Source organism: Tribolium madens, unplaced genomic scaffold (assembly GCF_015345945.1).
Source record: "Tribolium madens isolate multiple individuals breed KSU strain unplaced genomic scaffold, Tmad_KSU_1.1 Scaffold_19;HRSCAF=116;Tcas5.2_LG9, whole genome shotgun sequence".
NCBI lineage: Eukaryota > Metazoa > Arthropoda > Insecta > Coleoptera > Tenebrionidae > Tribolium > Tribolium madens.
Window position 1 is genome coordinate 14,706,742 of NW_025400983.1, and position 26,142 is coordinate 14,732,883.

Below are 26,142 nucleotides of genomic sequence, written 5' to 3' on the forward strand. Positions count from 1 at the left end.
TTTTTTCTATGTTTGTGGTACCTTACCCTACATGGCATTTGTCTTTGAAGCGGGAGTTCTGACGCACTCTGTATGTGCATACCATGTAGAACGTGACTCCTTCAACTTTTAGAATCGCGATATCTCAGGAATGGTGATTGTTAGAAAAAAAGTATAAGGACCATTTTGTAGATAATTTCAAGATCTATATTTTTTGTCTGGGCTACTTTTTTGATAAAACTTACCGTTTTCGAAAAAATCTAAAAAACGTCAAATTTCGACCTTTGACCCCGAATAACTTTTTTAGCACACATGGGATCGATGGGGACTTTTGACACTTTATTCCTAATGGTGTACTCAATATCTCCACCAAAATTTAGCTCTGTCGGAATTTTAGTTATTTAAAATGTTTATTTTGACCGGACTAACCTTAAAATGTATTTTTGTTAACTGTTGTAAATTATGTTCTTTTTGTATATGTAATATAATTTGCAATGTAATTCGTCTTTCTGCTAGAGAAAATGTATATGTTTTCTTAGACTTTTTTATTTTACTTTTTACTTCGTTATTCACTTACCCTCTCTCAGCTTTTTGATACCTTTCAAAATTTGTATGCGTTAGTGCGTGTTTAGTACAGATTCATATGTACTCTGATAAATATAATAAACTAATCTAAAACGAAATTAATATTAGACTTATTAAAAGTAAAATTATTGTCGTACCTTTTATTGTATATGATTATTTTTCAGTTGTTATCAAGTCGTCGAACATCGTATTTAACATCAAATTTTGTAACTATTACAGTATGTGTTGCTTTGGTTGTTCTTTCAATTCAGAATGATGTCAAATTAAATATATAGATAAACTTTAAAAATTAATCTAAAACATAATCAGTACTAACAATTTGAAGTATTATTTTTTATTTATTCCTTTTTTTATATGAAGTTATTTTTTTACATGATGAAAAGAAAAGTACAGAATTTCCTTGATATAAATTGGAATAATGTTTGCCATCCTGAATTTCTGAAGAGATAAAAGCAGATAATTGAGAAAATCAAAAAATAACTTTTAAAAGTTACATCAAAATTTTTGATTCAACATATGACTACGTTTTTATATTTTAATGATTTAAATTAAAAATAGTCTCGCTTCAAAACTCTAAGAAATGTTACAAAGAGAAACTTGAATCTAAAACAAAGTTTTAATCAAATTAATATAAGATAAAACTGAATTGTACGTTTTTGTATTTGCTTCCAAACATTTATTTGTAGATATAAGTGCTAAAGCAGTGGATTTTCTAACATAGTTACGTGGTGAAGAAGAAATATCTGAAAGAAATTATCAGAAATATTATTTAATAAATTTTCATTAAATCAGCAAACCTGTTGCAGCATGTTTATTACAAAATTAAATGATCGCTCCAAATTACTACTTGCAATTAGTGGGTTTTTCATGTTTTCAGTTCAAAAAATTGTTTCAAACTTATCCATAATTAGAAAGATTATCAACAAAAAAAATTTCTTTAAAAAAGCCGACTACAATAAAATTGCAATTTAACTAATAATGAAATTTATGAAACTTTACTTCTGCCAATCATCAGCGTTTTTTTGAGATTGTTGATTATTTATGATTATTCTGTTTAAGATTTTGTCAGTTGATTAAGCCTTGTGATAATTTTAAACTGAAGTAAAACATTAAAATTATTTTATCCAAAATTTAAGTATGTGTTTTACCGTTTTTTTTTAGAGATTCAGTCTTTCCAATAAACAATAGTTTTAGTTTGAATAATTTATAGACTGATTTTTGTTTTTAATAGTTTTAGTATTTGTGTGTGTTTTTTTATTGTTGTAGATAATGTTTTAGTATATGAAATAGTAATCCGTAGTTTCAAATGAAAATGCGGAAAAAATAATATAATGCGGCGCATACTGTAAAAGTATGATGCACACATTATTAATGCTGCGCATACTCTCTAGAAGTACTCTAGAAGTATGATGCACACATTATTTAGCGCATACTCTAAGAGTAAGTCGCAAGCGAATTCACGCTTTCTGTAAGTTGAATGATTTAAAAATAGAATCATAAATACGAAGTATACGTAAAAATGTACAGTGATATTATTTCGACTTAATAAAAAAGTCGATAATATAATCAAAGTATTTCAACGAATACTGTATTTCTAGTAAAAGCTAATAACTGTTGGTTATTAGTTCTGGAAATACCTTGTCTTGACGAACTTTCCAAACATACTGAAATGTTTTCTGCAGTTCGTGCTCGTGAAAAAGCCACGTACAGTTGTCCGTGCGTAAACACAGGTCTGGGCAAGTAGATTCCAACAGAATCAAATGTTTGACCTTGTGATTTGTTGATTGTCATAGAGTAGGACAGTCGAAGTGGAAACTGTCTTCTTCGCATGACGAAAGGAAGAGGACTATTGCCTGAAACAAAATCAATTTGTGGCAGTAACATCCTCTTACCCGACAATCGTCCATCGAAATTGATGATTTCGGCTTCGATGTGATGTTGGCCCAAATCTCGAACCATGAGACGTGTCCCATTGCAAAGATTGGCTTTGACGTTGAGATTTCGCAACAGCATGACAATTGTTCCCACTTTGAGTGTGAGTTCGTGCTGTGGAAACGATGGAGGTGTAAGAGAATTCAAAAATTCTTCAGGATAATTTGCAGCCTCCGCTTCATCGTCAGTGATAACAGTGTCAACACTTTGATACGTTCGTACCGCACCTTCGATTCTTTCCAAAATCGAAGCGTTGATGCGGTGACAATCTGCATTGAACGGAGTCAGAATTGCTGTGTTGATCGGAATGTTTTCAGCATGAAATGGTTGGTGGCCAAAAACTCGATCAATCAATTCGTTCAAATTGTTGACGATGCATCGTCTTGGAATTTCGATCAAGTCACGTCGAAACTGAGGTGGTTCATTTTCAAAAATGACATTATCGAAATTAACATGCGGCAATTTCGTCTGGTCGTACTCTCATGTTGATGTTCAACTGAATGTTTTCAAACAGACGCCAAAGAATGCTCGATTTGATGCAATGTGCAACGATGGTTGCTCGATCGCCGTCTGGAACGACAGGAAGACATTGCTTGAAATCTCCTCCGAGAATAACGCATTTTCCTCCAAAAGGTCGATCATTTTGACAAATGTCTTTGAGTGTTCGATCGACCAATTCAAATGCGTTTCGTGTTGTCGTCGTGATTTCATCCCAAATGATGAGTTTTGCCTCACGAATGAATCTCGTTTCTTCACATCGTGCTGTCAACATTGATGTTGAATTTTCGACGATGGGAACGGGAAGTTTAAAACGATTGTGGACAGTTCTTCCGTGTTTAAGAAGGGCTGCTGCAATGCCAGTCCAAGCAATGGCAACAACTTTCTCTCCACGTCCGTTCAAAACTGTGATCAGCGTATTGTACAGAAAAGTTTTTCCTGTTCCTGCTGCACCGCTGACGAAAAAGTAGCGACGGGCTTCATTGTTGTTTTCAATTGCCCTCATCACTACATCAAAGACGTTGCGTTGATCGACATTCAATCGTTCGAGCATCGTTTCACCGATCTCTCTTTCACGAACTTGGTCGATATCGTCCTCTACCAGATTTGGTCTGAATTCTGGTGGATCCTCAAGACCGAATTGTGACAAACGTCGACCGTTTATCATCAAAATGAATTGGATTTTTTGAAGCGCTCTGATTTCAGCTTCGCGCTCTTCCATTCGGTCTCGGCGTGTGAAATCTTCCATCATGAAACGTTTGAAATCGTTCCACAACTGGACTGGATCGTCAACTTGGCAAAACAACAAAATGTATGCAAACATTTGACGCATCTGTTTGGGCATGTCTTTTTCGCTTGCTTCGGTCAAACATCGTATCCACTCACGATCTTCGGCAAGCAAATTGAGTTGTCGACACGCCTCCTGAAATGAATCACAAACCACACCATTAACAATTCGTAATGATTCAAACGATGTTGCGCCACGAACTCTAAGCAAGAGAACCCTCAAATAGTACAATTCTCCGTTTCGTACGGAGACATTGTACATTCGAGAGATTATCTTGCCCATGAGTCTTTGACGTGGAGTCCATCGTTTGTGACTCTTGTTCCAAACAAAATGATATGGAATCTCACGATACAAAAATTGTCTCGCTTGAGGGTTGTCACGGTTCAATTCAAACCATCCTGTCAACTCCGTGTTTACAGGTCCTCTGTTGACAACCGCTTGTTCTTCACCTCGTCTGAAAACGACTCTTTGTCGTCCCGGAAGGTGAATTGCCAATCTGTACACGTGATGAGAATTCGTGTGCATTGGAAATTTCAAAATGCGCCAACTTGCTTCGGGTGGTGTCATGTACCTGCCATTTAGGTACGACCGAATTTCGTCATAGCGCATTTCAAGTTGTTCCCCCCCATCGTTTTCAGCGTTTCGATTTTCGACAATGCGAAATACGCCTTGATCGGGACCCTTAAAAAAATATTTATACAAATATTTTACGGTACCTGTAGAAGTGCACGCTTCAATGTTGATGTGCGTCCGATACTTGAGAAGCAAGTATGGATTATACGGTACCACAAATCGGCTATCTACAACGTAATGATGGTTGTTGCGTCGAATTTGAATTGTTCGACCATTTAGACGCCGACGACGATAGTAAACTCTGCCGTTCCGGATTGTAGTATTGTTGAACCAATACCTAAAAAAAATCATTATGTGAGATTTAAGAATGTTTATATTAAAAAGTAATACAAATTACAAATTTTACTCACATTTAAAATATGTTAGTAAATTAATGTTAATTAATTAAACTGTAATTTTTTTTTTATCTATAATAATTATTAGAAACTTACTTTGGGAACTTTTTGATGCACTCTCCGTTTACCATGCAAACCTCGGTTGGATCGTGTTGACCACAGGGGCCATGCACCATGTGTTTCCCAACCAAGAGGTACAATTCTGGTTCTATTTCTGAATCAGGCAATTCAGCACAAACCAGTTGATCGATTCTGAAAGGATCGAGCGGTTTGTCTTCGTTACGCAACGTGATGAGAATGTGTGCGTGTGGAAGACCCCGTTTTTGAAACTCGATAACGTAGAGGAACGAAATGCACACGCCCATGACGTGACGTTCAGTCAAATCTACAATCAAATCGTCAAGTTTCATTTTGAAAATTCTGGCGACCAAAAGAGGATGGTTGATGGCCTCTTGGCCATCCAGCAGATTTTCAACAATTTCCGGCCATTTTGGATTGCATGTCATTGTGATGAAAAATGACGGACAACCCATCTCGGAAACCACGGCCATCGCATCCTGAAATCTTTGCATTTGATTTCTTGAAGACATCTCAAATGTCGACGGCAAGATGATCATTCTGCCAAACGGGACGTTGTCCCGTTCGGCACGATTATGCAAATAATCGACCAAACCGTAATACTCTTCCGTTCTCAAGAGGTCCTGATTGTGAACGAAATAGCTGATGCGGTTTGCTTCAATTTTCAAATAGGCACCGACAATAAACTGTTGCATCAGTTTTCCGCCATGCTCTAAAATTTGAAATTCATTAGTTGCACGATAAGAAAGACGTTATGCGTAGAAATCGCATATTGAAACACGTTCTCGTGCTCGTCTGGCTCCTCCTCTTTGGTTCACCAATGGAATATTGGTGTGCCAGCCCAAATCTTCTCTGGGAAAAAGCAAAGGATACGATAATGGATCACAGAATTCGCTTGTTGAATCAAATTCTCTCAGTCCATCATCGTGATTTCTCAAGAAAACTCTCATCCGTGGATTTGGCGGATTGTTTTCATCGTAATTTGTAACAATCGCCACTTCATTGATTGCAGGTGGATCATGCTCGCGATTGTTTCGATTACGATGTTGTTCGACAAATTCGAGACACACTGAAGGTAGTGCATCACCCATTTGAACTCTTTGCTCTTCGTAGACATCATGCAAATGACGATACACGTAAGCAAATGGATTAACCTGCTGCAGTTGTTGTGTGATCAACTCAATTAGCGCCACGTTCAATCTTTGACGCCTAGTGTTGCCAACTCGTTGTTCAACTGCCTGTTCGGGATCTAAAAAATACAGTGGTCCACATTTCATATTAGCCCGATTTACATTAATGTTTGTAAAATGGTGATAAATTCGACCTTGGATTGCATAAACATACATGCCATGACCAGGAATATCACGTAAATTTGATTCAATACTTACAAATTGAAAACTGTTGTTGTAAGTAAGAATTTTTTTTACAAACTCGTGTGAAAGAGGATGTTGACCAGTAAAAAGTTGCCTCAATTCGTCTGGATGTTGTCCCAACGGTGGCAGTTGGACTTTTCCAGCATTACAACACTTACTATAACCTTCTCTCGTTGTCATTTCTTTGAGAAAATATCGAGCTCTGCAATGTTGACAAACTCGATTCATCATTCCGGTGGAATGAATGGGAACGTTGTTTCTGTGAGTTGCCTCAAGGTAACTGACAATTTGAACTTCCCGATTGCGAATTCGTTCAATTTCGAATTCCATGTCTCGTTGATCGAGAACGTCAGCTTGTCGATCGTGTTCATTTTCCGCATTCGGATTGACCATGACGATCGCTTCAACGTCCGCAAATTCATTGTCAACGGGATCTTCATATTCCTCGTTTTGCAACGGGTTTTGGAGTTCTTTCATGAGTTCTGGCGTCAGAATTAACGAAAGATCTAAAGAAACTCCAAGATCTGTGTTGTCATTATGAATTGTCGTCAAGTCGACTTCATGAAGGGGACACAAATCAGTTGATTTTCGTGCTCGATGACATAGACATTCCGGACGAGGATTCTCTTCTTCAATGTCAAATCATTCCTCGGGCACATGATGTGTCAACGTCGGCGAAGCTAAAACAATAGCATCTAAATTTTCATCGTCAACACTTTTTTTACCATCGATTTTTTGTCTTTTTGGTGGTAAACACTCATCGACCATGAGAGGTGAATCGCTTCTCAAGCGTTTCATCCCATGGTTTGGATGCGAGGGGTAATTGTACACCTCGCGGTCGTCGTCGCTGTCATCATCAGATGAAGAAACCAAGTTCTGTGAATTCACCATCACAACTACACAAGGTTGGAGATTCACATGTTTGAAAGGTTCCTCAAAGCTGGACACGTCTGCTGGAACGACGACCTCTTCGGAGTTCACTGTAGCACCGTTGACAACAGGATCATTGTCATCAGTTGATTCCCTTAAGTGTTGAACCACTTCTCCGACTTCAGGGAATGGTTCGTTCAACTGATCAATGACCTGTTTACAAACAAAAACATTAACAAAGATTGATAACACAATTAAGGCAATTTTTTTATAATTTCTAACAAATTAGAATTAAGAATTAAGTAACACTCTTACCTGTTCGTCTCCAGCAGGCCTATTACTTTCCTCAATTTTATCGGTTGCCACAGTGCCCAATTTTTTGGAACGACGTTGGCCCCGACAGTCGGTTCCTTTTCTTCGTGTTAGGCGTGAGCGACTTTTTCGTGGCATTTTCGAAAATACAAAACGACCAGAAAAAAAAGATTACAACAAAACATAAAAGTACCATTCTACAATCAGTTAAATGCATTTATGAAAGTTAAAATAAAATATTCAATTTATTTCAAAAGAGAAAAGAAAAATTTTAAGTTTAATGTATTTTTAAGACTAAAATTTATTATAATTTTAATTTCTTTAATAGTTAATCTAATTCAAATAAATTATTAAAGAAGTGGCATTGACGAACGCATTATGAATGACGTGGCGCTAATAATAAAAATTATGTAAAATGTAAAATTATGTAAAATTTTATTTTCTTTGTAAAATAATATTATCAATTGTAATAATCGATATTATTTATCATTATTTATTTTTAATTAATCACCTAACAGTTACAATAAAATGTGCAGATACAAACATTATTTTTAACAGTTCTAACCTATATGGAAAGTATTTAAAAAATTCAGTCAAGTTAATGTTAAAAATTCAACTTACATCATAGGAATAATATAATAATATATTTAAACTTGTTTTTATAAAATAATTATTAATAATTATTCAATAAATAAGAATTAACACAAACGACTCACCTGTACAAAATACACAAACACCAAATATTTTTAAGATGGCTTGATGGTATTGGACAGTCCAATTAGTATTTACATCTCATGCAATCGAAATGTTAAATGTGCGAATGTGTGATAATAAAATAAAATGTGTCTTTAGCTGAATTTATAATTATAATAGAAGTTACTTGCTATTAATTAATGTTTTAATATTAATTTTATTCTAATATTAATGTTTTTTTTAATTATTCAAAAGAATGAAAGAATGTTTAATATATAGAAATCCAAAATATGAGAATTTTATAGCAGAACAATAAAAAATTAAATGGTTTTTTAATTAGAAGTAAATGGTTGTAAAATTTTATAAAATCATATTCAATGTTTGTTGATAATTAAAGAGATCGATCAGAACAAATAGGACTACTAAATATAATGGAATTAAAGACATTTCCATATATCCATATATTAAAAGTATCCTTCCAAATAGTGTATAGTGGTCGGAAGAAGCAAATTGTAGCGGATGCATAAAAGTGGTTGATTTTTAATGGACAAAATGTTTTTAAACTGTTTAAATGTATGATTGTTGAATTAATTGAGTAAATAAAAAAAATGTTATACAGGTGCGCCAGAACTCGCGCTCCAGAGAAAATTTTTAAGTAAGGTAAGATACAAGGATCATGAAAAAAAAGTTAAAAAAATATATGTTAAAATTGAATTGTACAATTCTTATATTTTTACAGCACATCTTATTATATTACATTTAACATATACATTTATTAAGACTACACTCACTACTCGATAATTCTACATCCCATTGTTTGCAAAATTTACTTTCTATACTTAAAAAATTAATTTATAGTTATTACAAAGCATATTATTTAAAAAAAAAACACAATTTAAAAAAGACATAAAATACAATTATTTAAAAATAAACATAATACAATCATTTAAAAGCAGAATTTTCACCTGACTCATCTTTCTAGAATCTTTTGAATAACTATCAAATTTAAACTACATCTTATGTRGATGTTTAACTGACTAAATAATCAATCACACAACTAAAATTTACAACATAATCATTTCTAAGGTATAAACTAAATTTCTATAAATACTTGAATAGACGTCCTTAATAGAAGTACATATACGATTCTACTTGTTTGTACAAACACAATTTTATCACCAAATTAAACTTTACATACTGACAATTAAAATTTCCCAATTTTTTTCATATTTATGCTAAATATTATAAATAATTATAAATAAATTTATAATAAATAAAATACTATAAACTTTAAACGATAATCTATGTTTGCACTTACTTAAATCACAAAAAAAGAAACATTCTGAGGCGTACAGTAACAAACAGTGAATTTTGTCGGTCCAATTTCCATGACAGACTAAAAGTGTAAATTAGTCTTTAGATTTTTTTTAACCTTGATTTTGTTTAACGTTTATCATATTAATAGAATGTTCGATGTTCCTTGCTATTTTTTATCTGTGCTTTGTTTTACATTGCTTGAAGTATGGTATCAAGTATGATTGAAAATCTGGTCCAAAATGAATAAAAATTTAACAGCACGTATTTAAATGTCAGTTATCATGATAAAAAAGCATAGACTATATAATTCACGCAAAAAGAGTGGACGAAATTCACTGTTCATTACTGCACTCTTACATAAAGTGTATTAAATATAGAAAAAACACCTGCCCCTTTTACAATAATCAGTCACAACAACTCCTTTGTATTTTAAAATTGTTTGTCACAATATTTGGTTCCTGTAGCATTGCTTTGTTGATATCAACTGTCAAATATTATCCACATGATCTGTAATTTACAAAAAATTTGCTCTTTAAATACTTACACTATCTATGTGTGTATGGAATTTTCGAAAAAAAATTAAAAATTCTTAAAAACACTTTTCCATCTTGTTGCAGAAACACAACAATTTCTCGATCATAAATCCTYCTCGCGTCCTTTTAATTCATTACTAATTATTTATCACCAACATTTCATCGTGTTTTGTCCTCTTTTAAATAAAAAAAGTTTAATTTTTGCAAACGTACTTTGAAACACTAATTCAATGACTTCACATACAATTTGTGAAACCTAAAACATTCACTATTACTTGTATTCTATTTGTTTTAATAACACTAACCTTCCTAAAAGAATAAAAAGTTCACCATGAGTAGTAAAACATTCACTATTACTTGTATTCTATTTGTTTTAATAACACTAACCTTCCTAAAAGAATAAAAAGTTCACCATGAGTAGTAATCAGTAATTAATTTGCACTCTTAAATCATAGGGTAGTGTTTGTCACAGTCATTCCATTTCCTTTTATTCCCATTGCATTATCTTTTTTTCAATTCTTCTGAATATAAAAGGCCTCTTGTTACATAAACATAATTTTCAAGTACAATGCAAAACCTTAAAAAGAAAAAGATTGAGTGATACAATTCGAAATGATTGTTTTTCATACCTTTTGCTACATGATCCATCATTCTAAGCCGTTTTGAATGATTTTCAAACAGTTTTTGTTCCAACGTTGGTGTACCACTTGCCTTTATTTACGTCCTCGATATGAAAATAGAATCTTCATTTTAATTTCCATCTGTTTGTACAAAAACAATTTTTTCCTCAASCAAATCTTGACAGGCAGTAAATAGTCCAACTTTAGAAATAGTTTTCACTTCAAACCATACTCTGTGCTTAAGCACTTACTTATTTAAAATTCACCGTAAAAAACTTTTTAAACATGCCCACATGCACAGAACCCGAAAAACACAGAAAAAACACTTATCGGTTTCACAAAATCACAATAAATAATCAGTAATTACACGACTTCACACTTTTAATTCGTAGATGATCGTTTTTCACAATATTTTTATTTCATTGTTGACATCAACTGTCAAACAATCAAACTAACAGAATCGCCAACTGATATAGTTCAAAATTCCTAAGATTTTTCAAAGCTTTTGGGTTTCCAGTGACACTTTATGCTGAAGCACTTGTCCATTTCCAGTTGTAAAATCATTGAGCTCAAAATATCACATTAAAAAAATTGATCTTCTTCTTTCGGAATTCTTCGTATCTAATCTTGTAATTTGTACATTTATTTCGACAAATTCATTAGTTAGGGGGCTGTTGGGGCTTCAACCTACCTCTTGGAGAATTAGTAAGTATGAATTTTTGAGGTTATGCATTATTCACTATTAACAACGCAAAATTCACAAATTTGGAATAATCACTTATAAAAAATATCACAGTAATGCACTTTTAGTCCTTTTAAATCATTCGGGACCCTTTAACACTGTTTTTGGCGTATGTTCATGCATTATCTCCATCATTTCTTGTGTAGATAAACTGATTTTAGACACAAATATGTCGATATCGATATCCGTCACTGAAACCCACACAATTTGTTAAAAATTGAAAAAATGGAAAAAATAGACACAACACATTCAACTTGATCACTTTTAAATAAATCACGACCGATTGTTGCAGTTTATTACACAAAAAATTTCGATGACGAAAAAAACGTCAGACTGAGACAGTTCTCAACTAAAATCACCACGTCTCTGGATTTTTCAGAGAAATTTTTCTCACCTGACAGGTTACCTCAAATTTCACATTTTTTGGCGAAATTTCGTTTATATGAGGGCTTTCGAGTCTTGAACAACGTTTCACAAACCACCACCTACCGATTTTAGATCGGATAGTGTGCATTTTATCGAAAATTGTATCGCCGTCTCTGGCCGCTGCTTCCGTCACTGGCCACACTTGGACCCTCAAAATTTATTAAAAATTCCATCGGCACTCACCAAAACACAAAAAATAGACACAACACATTCAACTTGAACACTTTTAAATAAATTACGATCGATTATAAAAGAATTTCGAGCACTTTTGTTAGACGATCAATTTCGATGACACAAAAGAAACGTCAGACTGACAGTTGTCGAATTTTTTCGGATAAAAAATCAATAAATCTCTGAAAAAATTCTAGCCAATGAAAGGTAATTGTGACAGACCCCGTGATTTTTTTCTTTATCTTTTTCTAAAATAAATTTATCCAAAACGTCAAAAATGTCAAAATTTAAAAGATGATTCCTACTTGATAGCCCCCTTAATCGCAAAAATATTGTCAATCGACAACATAACCAAGCCTTTAGAATAAAGTAATGTTGTTGTTTTTTGCTCACGTTACGTTTTCTACTCGGTTAGCTACACGCACCATATGTATGTTTTCTACTCGAATTAGAAAAGGACAACACTGTCACGCTTTAGTACGTATAATAATAATAATAATAATTTTTAATAATAATAATAAAATTTCAAACAACATACCGGATACTAATAATTGTAGATAAACCACATTTTAGACAGATAGCAAAGCTTATGGAATAATAGCAACATTTTACAGTAAATACTAATACAGCACCGGTTGCTAAATAAATATTTAAGTCGTATTTGTGTTTATTTGTCATTTCAAAAATACTCATTTATTCATTTTTTACCTCGATTTTTTCGTCGAAAATGTTAAATTTTTATTTGAGAGAAGCAGAATGCAATCTAAAATCTAAAAATAAAGCGTTGTATATACCACAAATAATTGGAATAATAATATGACAATTTTACCATAAAAGTAGATTGGGAAAATCCTATTAAATTTGATAATGTATTTTTTTGAATCAGTGTTTTGTAGTGATAGTTCACATCAATCTTTAGAATATATTCTATATTCTAAAACTAAGGGAAAAATATAATATCGCTAATAATTATTATTTATTTATTTAATTATTATAATAATAATTAATTGTACCCACATTTTTGTACCAATGCACAGTCTTGCCAGGATAAACCTGGTCCCCGCCCTGGGATGGGCCTTGGTTCTGGCCCCCGCACTGGCCCTGGCCCCGGCCCCTGCCTTGCCCTCGGCCCCTGCGACGACTATAAAATTTGAAATTAGAATATACTCATGACTTGCAAACTAAATAAATACCGTTTTGAATTACCACCTGTCGGTGGTGGTGTCGGCGGCGACATTGATGGCGGAGATGGCGTTGGCGGGGGAGGTGGGGGGCTTGGGTTTCTCCCAGAATATTTTTCGTAGTGAGTCTAAAAAAGTGTTTGTAAGAAAGTTATTACTAACTACTCCGTTAATATAAAAAAATTAAAATTATAAAAAACAAATCCATTAAAATTAATTTATATTTTTTTAAATCATTTAGTAACATGTTATCACCCTTACTTTATTGAAAAGAGTAACTCTTGGCATATTTTTGGTTTTGCGAAAAATTTAAACTGACTGCGTCACCGACAGAAAAGTTTATAATCGTCAAATGTTAGTCATAATGACAATAAAGGGTAGTTTACAATGAACTTTTTAAAGTGACAGAAAAATACTGCTCGAAATTTTAATTCCGCAACTGTATAAAAGATAAGACTTACTGACTTGCTTAAAATCTTAAACAAGTAGTTTTCACAGATTACATCACGATCAGAAGTGCTTGTTCGAACTTAAAATTGACGCGGGAAATAGCATTATTAACAGCTGATAATATGGTGCGAACTGAAATAAATTATAACACAAAACAATTTCTTTCTAGGATTGTAGTTCCTCGAAATGTTTCGTCTTCCTCAGCGTTCGGCCTCGGCGTATCGCGTCTGGCTCGCTCGACACTGAATACGCTCGAAGAAGAGAAAATTCTCCTTAAGTTGGCTTAAGTTTTCATTCACTTGTGCGTGTTATTTTTTAATTTTTGGCAAAACGTCCTCATACGTAAATGTGGTTCTTGCTGGGTGATAAAAATTTAATATATTTTATACATTCAATTGTTATTAGCTGAAGAGGACATTTAAAAAAATATATTTTTTAATTCGAACTAAGTAGTACGTTTTTTTTACGTTTTTTGTTTTTGAAACCAACTCTGCATATCCATTTAGCCAACGGTGGTTGCAATATGAGGCAAGCGGTTTGCATTTAAATACCGAAATAAATGGTCGTATATACTGTCTGTTTCTGTCACATCTCTGTCCCTTTGCTTTAAAGATCTTGATTTTACTAGTACCTGCAGCTGTCCCTGGATTTGATAAAACCAGTCATGGTTTTTATTAATTTCGAAAATCCTTCGGATTTAAATTTCCAAAACGTTATTAGTTTCTTTTTTATGGCTTCTTCGGGTGTATATTTTTGTTTAAATGCTGTATACCGACATTTTATTTCTACAATTATTTCTTCGTTTTTAATGATACCGTCTGGTGATGCTCCCAAAAAAAACTTCCCTGTCAATAAATAATCCACAGCGTTCAACAATAGTATTTTCCCCTTTTTCAGCACTTAGTTTCTTCTCCAACTCCCTCCTGGCATCGATTTCATTAATACCGTGGTTTAACGACGGTAACATTGTAAAGTAAATGTTTTACCGTAGCAACAGTATTTGTCGTTTTTCTTGATTTACATATTTTTTCAAAATTTGACGCTGTTAACATCTTTCTTCGCATTTGCATCCACTGTCCTCCTACATCTTGGTCTCTTAGTCTTTTTTCTTAATTTTAGTAAATATTCCTTCTCCTCTTCCTTATACATACATTTCTTGGCACATATCGGGCTGTTGCGATGCCTCGCCATACGATTTGGTATCTTTTGTATCATGTTTAAAATTATTTCTCAACCTATTTCTTCTCGAAAGCCTAGCTTTTGTTATTTTTTGTAACTTACCTACAATTGTGTGAATAATTTTATTGTTTTTTTTTAAATACTGTTCGTCATTTTAGTATTATGCGAAACAACTGCGGCAGCACATCTAGCTTGATATGAGTTGCTAAGCGCAGAATTAATCGTTTTGCCTCTAATAAAGGCAACAATGGAGTGATACTGTTCACAAATATTACTTGTGAAATTATTAGACTTTTCCCGTGATTAGCAGTGTACCTATTGACGTATATTATTTTGCTTAGAAATCCGCTCGATATTTCTTTAATTAAATTTGGATCTTTTAACCTTTTACAAAAATATGCGGCGCAATTTTCTTGCATACCAAATACAAGGTACACCATTTAAAATATCTCTTCGCAGGAGTTTTACAGCTTCGTTTTTGTTGTTGTTTTTTATGGTACTCCACTACTTTTTTATTCCTCCTCTCAATGGAAGAATTCTTCTTTCTAAAAGTTTTCTTTCTCTTGGGTTGAAATTTTTGTCAGTGGTTAGTCCTCTCAATTTCGGTTGATAGGTACAAATTTTCAGAGAAGTAGTAATGGTAATAGTGGTGACTAAGACTTGTTTTCAAGGAAATGGTTAACTACCTGGTTTGTTAATCCGTTTTCAAATATTTAAGTAAGAATGCGAGAGTAGAATCGGACCAAAAATTATTTGAAATGAATAATTATTCTGTAGTTTTCTTAATTCTTAAACATAACATAGAAATAAAAAAAATATTTCTATTGACAAATTGAGCATTTGTCGTTTTCGTCCAGCCGATATTCACATGGATTTTTCAACTTGCATAAACATGTCACATCAGCTTCATCGTCTGAAACTCCTGTTACGAGAAAGAGAAAGATTATGTCTACGCTCAAAGTTTAAAAACCAATCTTCGCCTGGGGTTTTATTTTTAAACTGAGTTGTAATATTGTTTAGGCTGACGTAATCGGTGACGATTTGTATTATTTCTTTTCTCCGAACCCCCATTTCTCCAAACAGTGAATACAGTCAGCTAGTGATGTCTCTTCTTCAGGAGTAAAGTCTGTCCTCCTACCATAACTTGAACTTAATTTACCTCTTTGTCCTTTACCATGATCAGCAAAAGTATTTTTAGGTATTTGGTATATCTTGCTAGCTTTATAAGTTGTTAACGAACCACTTCTGACAAGGTCTACTGCTATTGTGAGTGTCTCTTAAGAATATCCTGTTCCTCTATTACTTATATGCACATAATTGCGATCCATTGTTCATCTCTGTAGACTGCACTTGCCCCGGCAATTAAAATGGCCGGGTGTAATGCGACCTACCCACAAAAATGGAGTTTTGTGTAAACAAGAAGAAATATGAGCAATAACAATATCACCTGAACCAAGTTCGGATTCTTTTAGGGAAAATGTTACGTTGTCAAATCTAAAATGAAAAAGTCATACTCCGGCTCTGACGAACTCTGGCATGTATTGTCGAAGATTTTTTGCTTTAGTTTCTTACAAAATCATTTTTCCACCTATGGAGAATAATTTTCCATGTTAAATTAGAGTACAATTCATTCTAATCTTTTCAAGGCGGGGCCTTGAGCATGGAGCTCATTATATTCGGTGTAGTATTCATAATCGTATGCCAAAGAAGATAAGTGAACATGTCTGAAATGTTTCATTTCACATTTGACTTCTCTGATTATTTTATTCTTAAAGAACCTACCTAAATTTATGTAGACAGCAAAATATGTGACCATGGTCATTCGTTGCCGTAGATATCACTCAATCAAAATTTATACTCTTTGCTTTCAGCCTTGTGCAGTCTTCACTTTAAATTAAAATATCTTTAAAACAGTCCATTTTAGAGGTATTAAAGGTTATGTGTTTTTCTATACACACATTCCTTAAAAAACATATCTTTAAAACGGTCCATTTTAGAGGTATTAAAAGTTATGTGTATTTCTATACACACATTCCGAGAGCTGTAAAATTCTTTTCCTACGACTATATACGAAACTAGATCATAACGCACAATTAGATATGCGCGAAAATTGGCGATATCGTACGAGGTCAAAAACCTGTGCGATTTGTTTTCGCACTGTGTGTTAGAAATCTAACGCACAATTCACACTAGAATGTTTTGTATTTTTTCATTCAACGTATTTTTTTTTTTGTATCCATTATGAAAAATAAATCGTTATTCAACGTATTTTTGTATCCATTATGAAAAATAAATCGTTATGAAAAAAAATATGTTCGTAAGAAAAATATTATTTATGGTCGTAGGAAAAATAGTGTACAAAACTTGTAGGAAAGTGTCTAACGCACACGCGGTATTGCCTGCACTCGGCTAATGCCTCGTGCACAACTTTCTCGCTTGTGGGTTATTTATCACTTTCCGTGCTCGTTATGTAATATATTATTTCCCACGACCGTATACGAAAGTAACTGTTTCCATACAGCGAATTACCTATGAAAGTTGACGACAGGTGTGCCGAAATGCAAATAGTAAATAAGTTGGGCGTGATTGGCTGTTTGTTCGAATATCCATTTTTTTTATATTTATTTACTTTATCGTTCAAAATTGACGCGAAGTTCTGCAAATTCAAACCATCGAGTATTTAAACCTAAATCACCTTAATTAAGTAAAAACAGCCCAACAAACCTAGCTCGAGCAGCGAGATGCGCAGACCAGGAAGCGACACAGTACTGTGTGTGGAACAAGGAGATGAGCGAGAGTACACTCAGTGGCACAATTTTTACAATAATATTTATTTATCAACCTCATAAATTTAAACATTTTATAAACTAAAATATGTTTGTGAACCTGAATTAACAATTTTTTGATTTTTGAATGGTTCAATGCCTTCGATATTTTCACCGTCTTCTTCGCCCTGGGACTCCTCTTCACTTGTTGAAAATTCGTCATTACTGTTCTCTTCTCCAACATTTATTATTAATTCATTGACCACTACATCGATTGTTGGCTCTTTTGCAATAAAATCTTTCTCAATTTGTTTCACATGGTCACATATTTTTACCCATTTTTCTGTGTAAAAAAAGTGTCGCAATGTTGAATAACGTCGGCTATTTTAAAAGAATTAAAAGAAACGTTATTTTTGACAACACATTGTTTCATTTCTGTCCAAACCAATTCTATTCGGTTTAAATCCGGATGGTAGGGCGGTAAGCGTAATACCACAGAATAAATATTATAACAGAAGTCCCACTCCGCACGAAATCTTTGATGTTTCGCCGGTCGCTCCAGTGACCTCGGGTATTTAATCCAGTAGTGCACTTAAGATGTGTGCGTTAAAATGGGACTTGAGATGTGGTTTCCATATGTAAAAAAAATTAACTAAATTTTAATGTCATGTAGGTATTTACTTATCCTGTTTCGACTGTAGCTTCATGTAGTGAACTTAAATGTATGTACGTTAAATAAAAAATACAGGGTTTAATTTGATAAGTAGGAACTTCCAAGGGTAAAGAGCTGAAAAAGTTCTCATCAATGCAATGGAAGAATTGCAACAATATTGCAAAATGAAAGTTTTTTTTTAATTCATAACATTTTGTTATTTTTGTTATTTTGTCTAAATAATAATAGTCCAATTGCGAACGGCACTACTTATTTCATGTCTTTTTAACTTAGTATTAAAATCAAACGAAACGAATCGATATTAATGCTTACTGAATGACGATAAATGACTGTTTGGTCTGATTAAAAAAATTGTATTGCTTGCAGACTTTAAAGGAACAATAATTCCAGGAAAGCTGTTTACTAGATAAAGGAAATCGTCAAATTAACAGATTTTATGCTTACTTGGAATAAAACCGGGCCTGAAAGGTGAATTTCTAGGAATCAGCATTAAACATTATTCACATAATAAAAGGCAGTCAATTTTATATTAAAAAAAAGTTGTTTGAAATATAAAACAAAAACAATTCCAATATCAATTATAACAATGGTAAATATGTATACTCCTAAGACAATAATGATTAAAAAAAAAGATTTGTAAATTGTGTAGGTGTACGTGCACCCAACTCCAATATTTCTTAAAAACGCGCTTCTAAATCATAGCCAATAGCGCTGCACACATGTACGGAAAGCTGCGGCTAATGCCGACTACAAGACGATAGCCTTTAAATGAGTAGTGCACTTTCATCCTCCTCTAATTTTCGTCTCCTTGTCGAGTGAGGCTTCTGTTATAGTATTAATATTCTGTGGTAAAACGTCAAATTCTTTGGCTAATTTGTCGATTTTAAATGTAGTGAAGTTGGGTTTATGTTACTTTATTTTTTTATACAAATCACTTATCAAACTGTTTTTTGGGAAATAAATTCGCTTTTCACGTAATCATCTTTTCATAATATTATTCGTCGCCGTAGAATTTGGTTGAATTAGTTCTTGTTTATTATGATACTGCGCGTTATCTATTACCAGTACACTTTTTCGTGGAAGGTTTGGTAATAACTGGTTTTCCACCCATTTTTCAAAATTTTCAAAATTCATTTCTTTGTGATAGTCACCAAGAACTTGAATCCGACTTCCATCTTGCATAAGCGCCAGGAACAAATCCACTTTCTCCTCCAGCATTTAATAATATTAGTCTTGGCGCTTTGGAAATTGGTTTACAAAGCCCTTCATTAGAATTATCACTCCAACCTTTTTCATTTGTATGGGTGGAATGAATGTAAGTTTCATCCATCTAGAAAATTGGACGGTTTTTTTGTCTAAAACTTTGCATTCTTCGTAGAAATTCCACCCGCAAATGTCGAATTTTTGTTTTTTCCACCAAAGGCGTCCGATTGTTTTTGAATTTTCGCCACCCAAAATCCTATTTTATGCACCTCTTTTCTGAGAGATTCATTCTATGCTCTCTTGATAATTGATATCTTCTCGGAATTTCTGGTGTACCTGACGCAGGGAAGGTACCTGGTTGTTCAAAGAAATATTTGTAAGTAAACTAAACAGGTCAAATCCTAATGTTCCACGAAGTGGATTTCTAACTTACCCGTTTATTTGTGACATGAAAATTTACTATTGTCCTCCTCAAAACGGCAAGATCAAAATCGTCCAAGACAATATTAGACTTTCGGTAGGGCCGTTTTTTATTTGGGGTAGAAAGCGTCATTATTTTCTATTTTTTTGCTTCTCTTGCTTTATCCTCTTTATTGTTGCAAGGCTTACACCAGTTGCCGCAACAACACGCTCCAATACCTATTAAAAATAATGCTTTATTCCAGGACCATTATCCAAATGAAGTTATCTATTATGTGAACAAAATTAAAATAACTAAGTATAAAAAGTCTTGTACTATTTACCCTTGCAAGAAGAATTATTTGTTCACCGTTAATGGCCTCTTGTTCCATAAAAGTTGTTATGGCACTAACAATCTCACGACTTTGGCTATTCAAAACCTTGTTTCTAACTTTACTACGAAAAGGCATACTGTTAATAAAAAAATAAAAACAAAAAACTATATGCAAGTGTTAGTAATTTATTATCTGTATAACTAATTATCTATCTACTCCAATAATAAATAAACTACCGGTAAAAATGTGTAAATAAACTAAATATCTATTAATCCTAAACACTATTGTAGGATTTTGTAGGGAAATTTTTATTACATTAACAAATTAACAAGAAAAACAAAAAATATTAGAATGATGAACTGGCTCGCTAGGGGCGAGGCGGCACCGACGGCGGCGGGCTGAAACACGTCTTATTTATGTTTCAAACACGTCTTCTCCCGCTTACCGTTAGGGACCGACTGACTCGGTATCGATCAAGGATCGATTGGCACCCCTCCGGGCGACCCCTCTCCCACACTATTTATTAAAAATAATAAACTAAATAATAATACACTAAATACTTAATATACCAATATTAAAGATAAAGTAAATACCCACCACACTAATTTACTAACCCAAAATAAAACATTACAAACAAAACAAACACTAATACAACAAACTACTTTTCTTTGGACTGTACAGTCGAACAAAATGAAAATGACGCCGCAATTTACCGCAAGCAGGTAGGGTCGTAAATTATCGGATTGCAAACTTGACGTAGTTTCAAGATAAATTCCTTTAGGAGCCGATTTAGAGAAAGTGAAATGAAAGTTTAATTCAGAATTAAACTAATTCGAATTAAGTTGCCATTTATTTTGCATTGACAAAGGTCAAGTTAAATCAAAATGTAATTTTTTTTAATGAAAAATTTAACAAACCATTTCTTGAAAAAAATTATGCATTAATTAAACATTGACGTAGAAACATATCATTATTCAATAATTTTTTAACTGTTTTTCAAAATAAAATTATTTTATAAATCAATTAAAATACAAAGTGATCAACAATGCTTGAAATTTTGTAGCAGAACTAAAATATTCGAAACAATTTTACCGTTTTTTCATGGTTTCATTAAATAAATAATTTTGATTTGTTTACAATGGCAATTACAAAACTAATAGAAAACTTAGGGCCGGTTTACAGAACGTGTTAATCGCAATTATTTTAATTCGCGATTAACTTGACGTTTGTCAATGCAAAATAAATGGCAACTTAATTCGAATTAGTTTAATTCTGAAGTAAAGTTTAATTTCGCTTTATGCTTAAAGAATTAAACCACTCGCGGTAAAGGCACACGTGGAATTTCTTCCTTCTTTTCGCAAATAAACAATGGTTTAATTCATTTGTTTAAAATCAAGTTTAAAATAGAGAAAGCCTATTTCGTTCAAAAATTATGTTAATTAATTTTATTTTGAAAAAACAGTAAAAATTTTTTTTTTAAGTGATAATGATTTGTTTTTTGTCAATGTCATTATTAATGCATAATTTTCTTTAAGAAATGGTTTGCTAAATTTTTCATTAAAAAAATTCAATATTTCCATCTAATTAATTTGACGTGTGTCAATGCAAAATAAATGGCAACTTAATTCGAATTAGTTTAATTYTGAATTAAATTTTCATTTCGCTTTCTGTAAGCCGGCTCCTAAAGGAATTTATCTTGAAACTACGTCAAGTTTGCAATCCGATAATTTACGACCCTGCCTCCTTGCGGCATCCAGCGGGGGCTGGTTTATTGAGGCGTCATTTTCATTTTGTTCGACTGTACAAACGTTAAATGAGTTAAATCGGTAGTAGGGGAATTTGTCCACTGCGTATGGAGATCTCAGAGCTCAAGCTATATTTATTTGTTGGGCTGTACTTAATACTAATAGACACCTAATTTATTACTGGCGATCTTTAACAGAAACATTAAATCATTTCATTGAAAATAATGGTGTTTTTTTTGTCTTGGTATTTCGGGGGTCGTGGGAAAAATAGTGTATATAACTCGCTGGAAAGTGTGGGGCCTCTCACTTGTGCGTTATTTGTCCGTGCTCGTTATGTAATATACTATATCAGTAGAGATAGGACACGAGTTATTATTTAATAACACGAGTTATTAATTTAATAAATTAACATCATTTTGGAGGTTCAAATATTGTTTCATATTTGTGAATAACCTTGTACAGGCTATTATGAAAAACGCCCGAAGCCATAACTCGATTATTTTTAAAGTTATGACAATACTTCTTAGAACAAAGTTGAACATTTTTTGTCATCTATCGTTTAGGATAAATGCTAAATTAATGGTGTTTTCTGTTTCACCGGAAATGACATCTACTTCTTTTTTTTTTAATGGAACACCCTGTATATTTTACCACTTTTGGATTTTTTGTTTAATTGTCTTTTAACAAGTTTTAGTACCATATGCCTAAAACTAACCCTTCGTGAGATATTCACCAAATAATGTATTTATTAAAGTAGGCAGTGGAAGACAATAATATCAAATAATGTTGACAAATAGTATTCCTTTGCATTTTCTCTTACTGTTTTTATACTTTTTAATGTTAATCATGGACGATAATGTGTTAACAGACATATTTTGAATGAAATAAAAATTTTGGGAGAGCACTACACTTTTACACTGGGTGACTTCTGATGAGAGACGTTCCAAATCGTTGAAAATTTAAGCGACTTAAAGAAAATTTGAGGATGTTTTGGGCTTTTAGAAAACCCAAATTAAAACATCTCCAATTTCAAAGAGATACAGAATTAGATAAGTATTAAAGAAAATGCAAGAACATGAATTCAAGAAATTGCAAGTAACGTTGGCTTATCGCACGCAACTGTTCTATTTTGGGTTTTCTAAAAACCCCAAACATCCCCAAATTTTCTCCAGGTCGACGAATTGGAACTTCTCTTATTGGAAACTGCCCAGTGTAAAGGCGTTGTGGTCTCCAACTATTTTTATTGCTTTCAAAATATTCTTGAATCATTATCACCAGAACACCAAAAATAATAAGAGAAAATGCAAAGTAATAATATTTGTCAATATTACTTAATATTATTGTTTTCCACTGCCTACTTTAATAAATTTTTAATTGACTCATATCTCAAGAACGGTTGGTTTTAGGCACATGGTACTAAAACTTGTTAAAAGACAATTAAACAAAGAATCCAAAAGTGGTAAAATATAAGGAGTGTTCCATTAAAAAAAATAAAGTTGATGTCATTTCCGGTGAAACAGAAAACAGCATTAATTTAGCATATATCCCAAACGATAGATGACAAAAAATGTTCAACTTTCTTCTAAGAAGTATTGTCGTAACTTTAAAAATAACGGAGTTATGGCTTGGGGCGTTTTTCATAATACAGCCTGTATATATATTTTATTCTAAACTATAACATATTTCATTACGTTTCTGCATGCCAATAATGTCAATTTCACCAAGAGGAACTTCGTCTTCAGCACCTCTGGGTGGACCAAACTCGACATTCCATGATTTAACAAACAGAAATTGTGCAAAACACAGCATGCCGTTACAATTTCCACCACTTTTGCAATTGTTTTCACATTTACAAATTTACAAATTCGGAAACGTTCTTTCAGTAAACCAAATTATTGTTCAACGCAGACACGTGCAATACTCAGGCGGCGATTGTGTCGTTTCTGACTCCGCATGAGTCTTCCTGTATTTCTACAAAACCATTCTTACTGATTACATTCAGTTATTATTACATCATTACTTACCTATATGGAGTCATCAGTCACATTTTGCATGGGTACGCCGAATCACCAACTAGGTGATAATTTTTATCATAAAGTTCTCTTGTACATGGTTTGACCAAGTTCTGATTTTTTTAAAATCTGTAAAAAACATTTACCAGGTGAATAAAAAGTATGGAACGAAGCGTTTTTCTCGTAAACTAACCACTTTACAAAAAAAAATAATTAGTGTAGCGTAAAGTCCAATTAAAATGTGACCATTTATCAAGAATAATATTTTTCGAAATTTTTTTTAGTTTTCGAGTTCTGGAATTTTTTTTTTTTTTTTAAATGGCAACCCACTATTCTAATTTTTTTAATTAAAGATTATGATCTAAAATGACCTCTAATTAAACAGAATTGTTTTCTAGTCAGTACTTTTTTTTTAATAAATTGTTAAAGTTGCGTTCCGAGCCCATCACGAAGATTTTCCGAACTTGAACGAGGGAGTTGTTTCATGACTTTGGTCGTTGGAGAGCCCGTTTTTTTGTGCAGGTGCTTTGGGGTGGTTCCGGATGGATCAAAAAATGTAAAAACAAATCATTTTATTCTATTTTTAGTCCATTCGAAACCACCCCAAAGCACCTGCATAGAAATCAGCGCTATCCCATGATGAAAAGCATGAAACAACCACTTCGGTTAAGTTCGGAAAATCTTCGTGATGAGCTCGGAACGCAACTTTAACAATTAATTAAAAAAAAGTACTGGCTAAAAAACAATTTTATTTAATTACAGGTCATTTTTAGATCATAATCTTTAATTAAAAAAATTATGATGGTGGGTTGCCATTTAAAAAAATTTTTTTTTTCTAAAACCCGAAAACTAAAAGAAATTTCGAAAAATGTTATTCTTGATAAATGGTCACATTTTAATTGGACTTTACGCTACACTAATTATTTTTTTGTAAAGTGGTTAGTTTACGAGAAAAACGCTTCGTTCCATACTTTTTATTCACCTGGTATGTATATATAACAAACAAAATTGGGTCAACTTACTCGAGCGTCATGTAGAGATCTTGGATATCTCACAGAAATGTTTGTGAACAATTTTGTGCTGGTAACAGCTAGCACAGTGATGCTATGGTTGAATTTTCGATCTTGGTAACTGGTATGTTTAGTAGTTGGTACTTTGCATTCAATATGCGTACCATCAACTGCTCCAATAATGCACACAATTAATAGTAAGTAATAAAAATAAACAATAAGTTATCTGGATATCTTGCAGCGACAAACTCTAGATGTTAAATTTCTTGTGTTTGTGTATCTCGCAAGATACGTAATATGGCTGGCTATCGTAGCGGAACGACACGTCGATTATGTATAATTGTTTCTTCATAATCTATAGTTATATCATCTTTGGGACGTTTGTAATCAGGTTGTTTCACGGCATTATTTTTAACCAAAATGGTATTATCAGGAATTTCTTTTGGATACATTTTACTGCACACTCCATTTTTCATGCATATACAAATTACAAATGGACTACATGGCCGATGGATGAAATGTGTTTATACATAAACATTCTAGGTTCACTTAATTTGTCAGGTATTCGAGCAGAAACAACACAGTCAATTAATTCTTCTGCATTTAGTTTGTTCTCTGGACTGAATGTGATTTGAAATTCGATAACGTACATATAGTTTAAAACGACACCAAATATCTGCTGATTGGCTATTTCATCTATCAATGAAAGTAGTTTTGTATGAAAGACGCGACAAATCAAGTCCGGGATATGTTTATATCTTTGTTATATCTTACTAAAGCGTGATAGCTCCATCGCATCACACCCATGTAAAACGTTCAATTAACCATCTCTCTCATACAATGCGGGGAAAGGGGAACGGTGCAATTTTTATTAGACACTATAGCGAAATATATCAAACTTTAGACAATAAATGATGATGAAAAATGAAAATTCAATTCATCCTTTACTGCAACGGACGGGTGATTTTCGTTAATTCATATTATTTCGGCTAAAAATCCATAAAAATGAAAATTAAACAAAAAAAATGCACCAAGAGTGCCTTGAATTTCAATCAATTTGACACTTCTGTCACTTCGCATCAATGTGATGGTTCACACTCTTTAAGAAAATCAAACGAAAACCTCGGTAATACGGTGATAAACGTTGTGTGTGATTTGAAAAAGGCAAAAGGGTGACGTAATTAGTATTTGTGCAAAGACCGGTGTTGTATTTTTGTAAAGTGCGAGTTCGAGTTGGTGCAACACACCAGAGGTGCGAATGCTCAAAAGGACGAATGGTCAGAGGTCCGAATGTAGGCATTGATCA

General features: G+C 33.1%; 2 protein-coding genes and 1 long non-coding RNA gene across 6 annotated transcripts in view; 1 reads left to right on the top strand and 2 right to left on the bottom strand.

The window, feature by feature from the left end:
• Positions 1-26,142, top strand: part of LOC123015967 (solute carrier family 25 member 35-like) — a 145,966-nt gene that overhangs the window by 13,848 nt on the left and 105,976 nt on the right. The gene's annotated exons all lie outside the window — the stretch shown is intronic.
• Positions 2,898-5,534, bottom strand: LOC123015966. Its single transcript, XM_044416086.1, has 2 exons — positions 4,846-5,534; positions 2,898-4,691 (listed from the first exon to the last, which is right to left on the bottom strand). The coding sequence occupies exons 1-2, from the start codon at positions 5,520-5,522 to the stop codon at positions 2,945-2,947; spliced, it is 2,424 nt and encodes an 807-aa protein (XP_044272021.1). The 5' UTR covers positions 5,523-5,534; the 3' UTR covers positions 2,898-2,944.
• LOC123015970 lies at positions 8,970-12,365 on the bottom strand. Of its 4 annotated transcripts, none has more exons than XR_006413414.1 (4): positions 12,190-12,365; positions 10,555-12,132; positions 10,231-10,502; positions 8,970-10,181 (listed from the first exon to the last, which is right to left on the bottom strand). It is a non-coding gene; the product is annotated as an uncharacterized LOC123015970 (long non-coding RNA). The 4 variants fall into 4 exon arrangements; XR_006413415.1 differs by having other exon boundaries at positions 8,970-9,876; positions 9,937-10,181; positions 10,555-12,365; XR_006413412.1 differs by having other exon boundaries at positions 10,313-10,502; positions 10,555-12,365.

Excerpts from the sequence above, each read along its gene's own strand:
- LOC123015966 (XM_044416086.1), bottom strand. The coding sequence starts at position 5,522 with ATGCAACAGTTTATTGTCGGTGCCTATTTGAAAATTGAAGCAAACCGC. Across the intron at positions 4,692-4,845 it reads TGCATCAAAAAGTTCCCAAA|GTATTGGTTCAACAATACTA; the intron begins GTAAGTTTCTAA and ends GATTTTTTTTAG.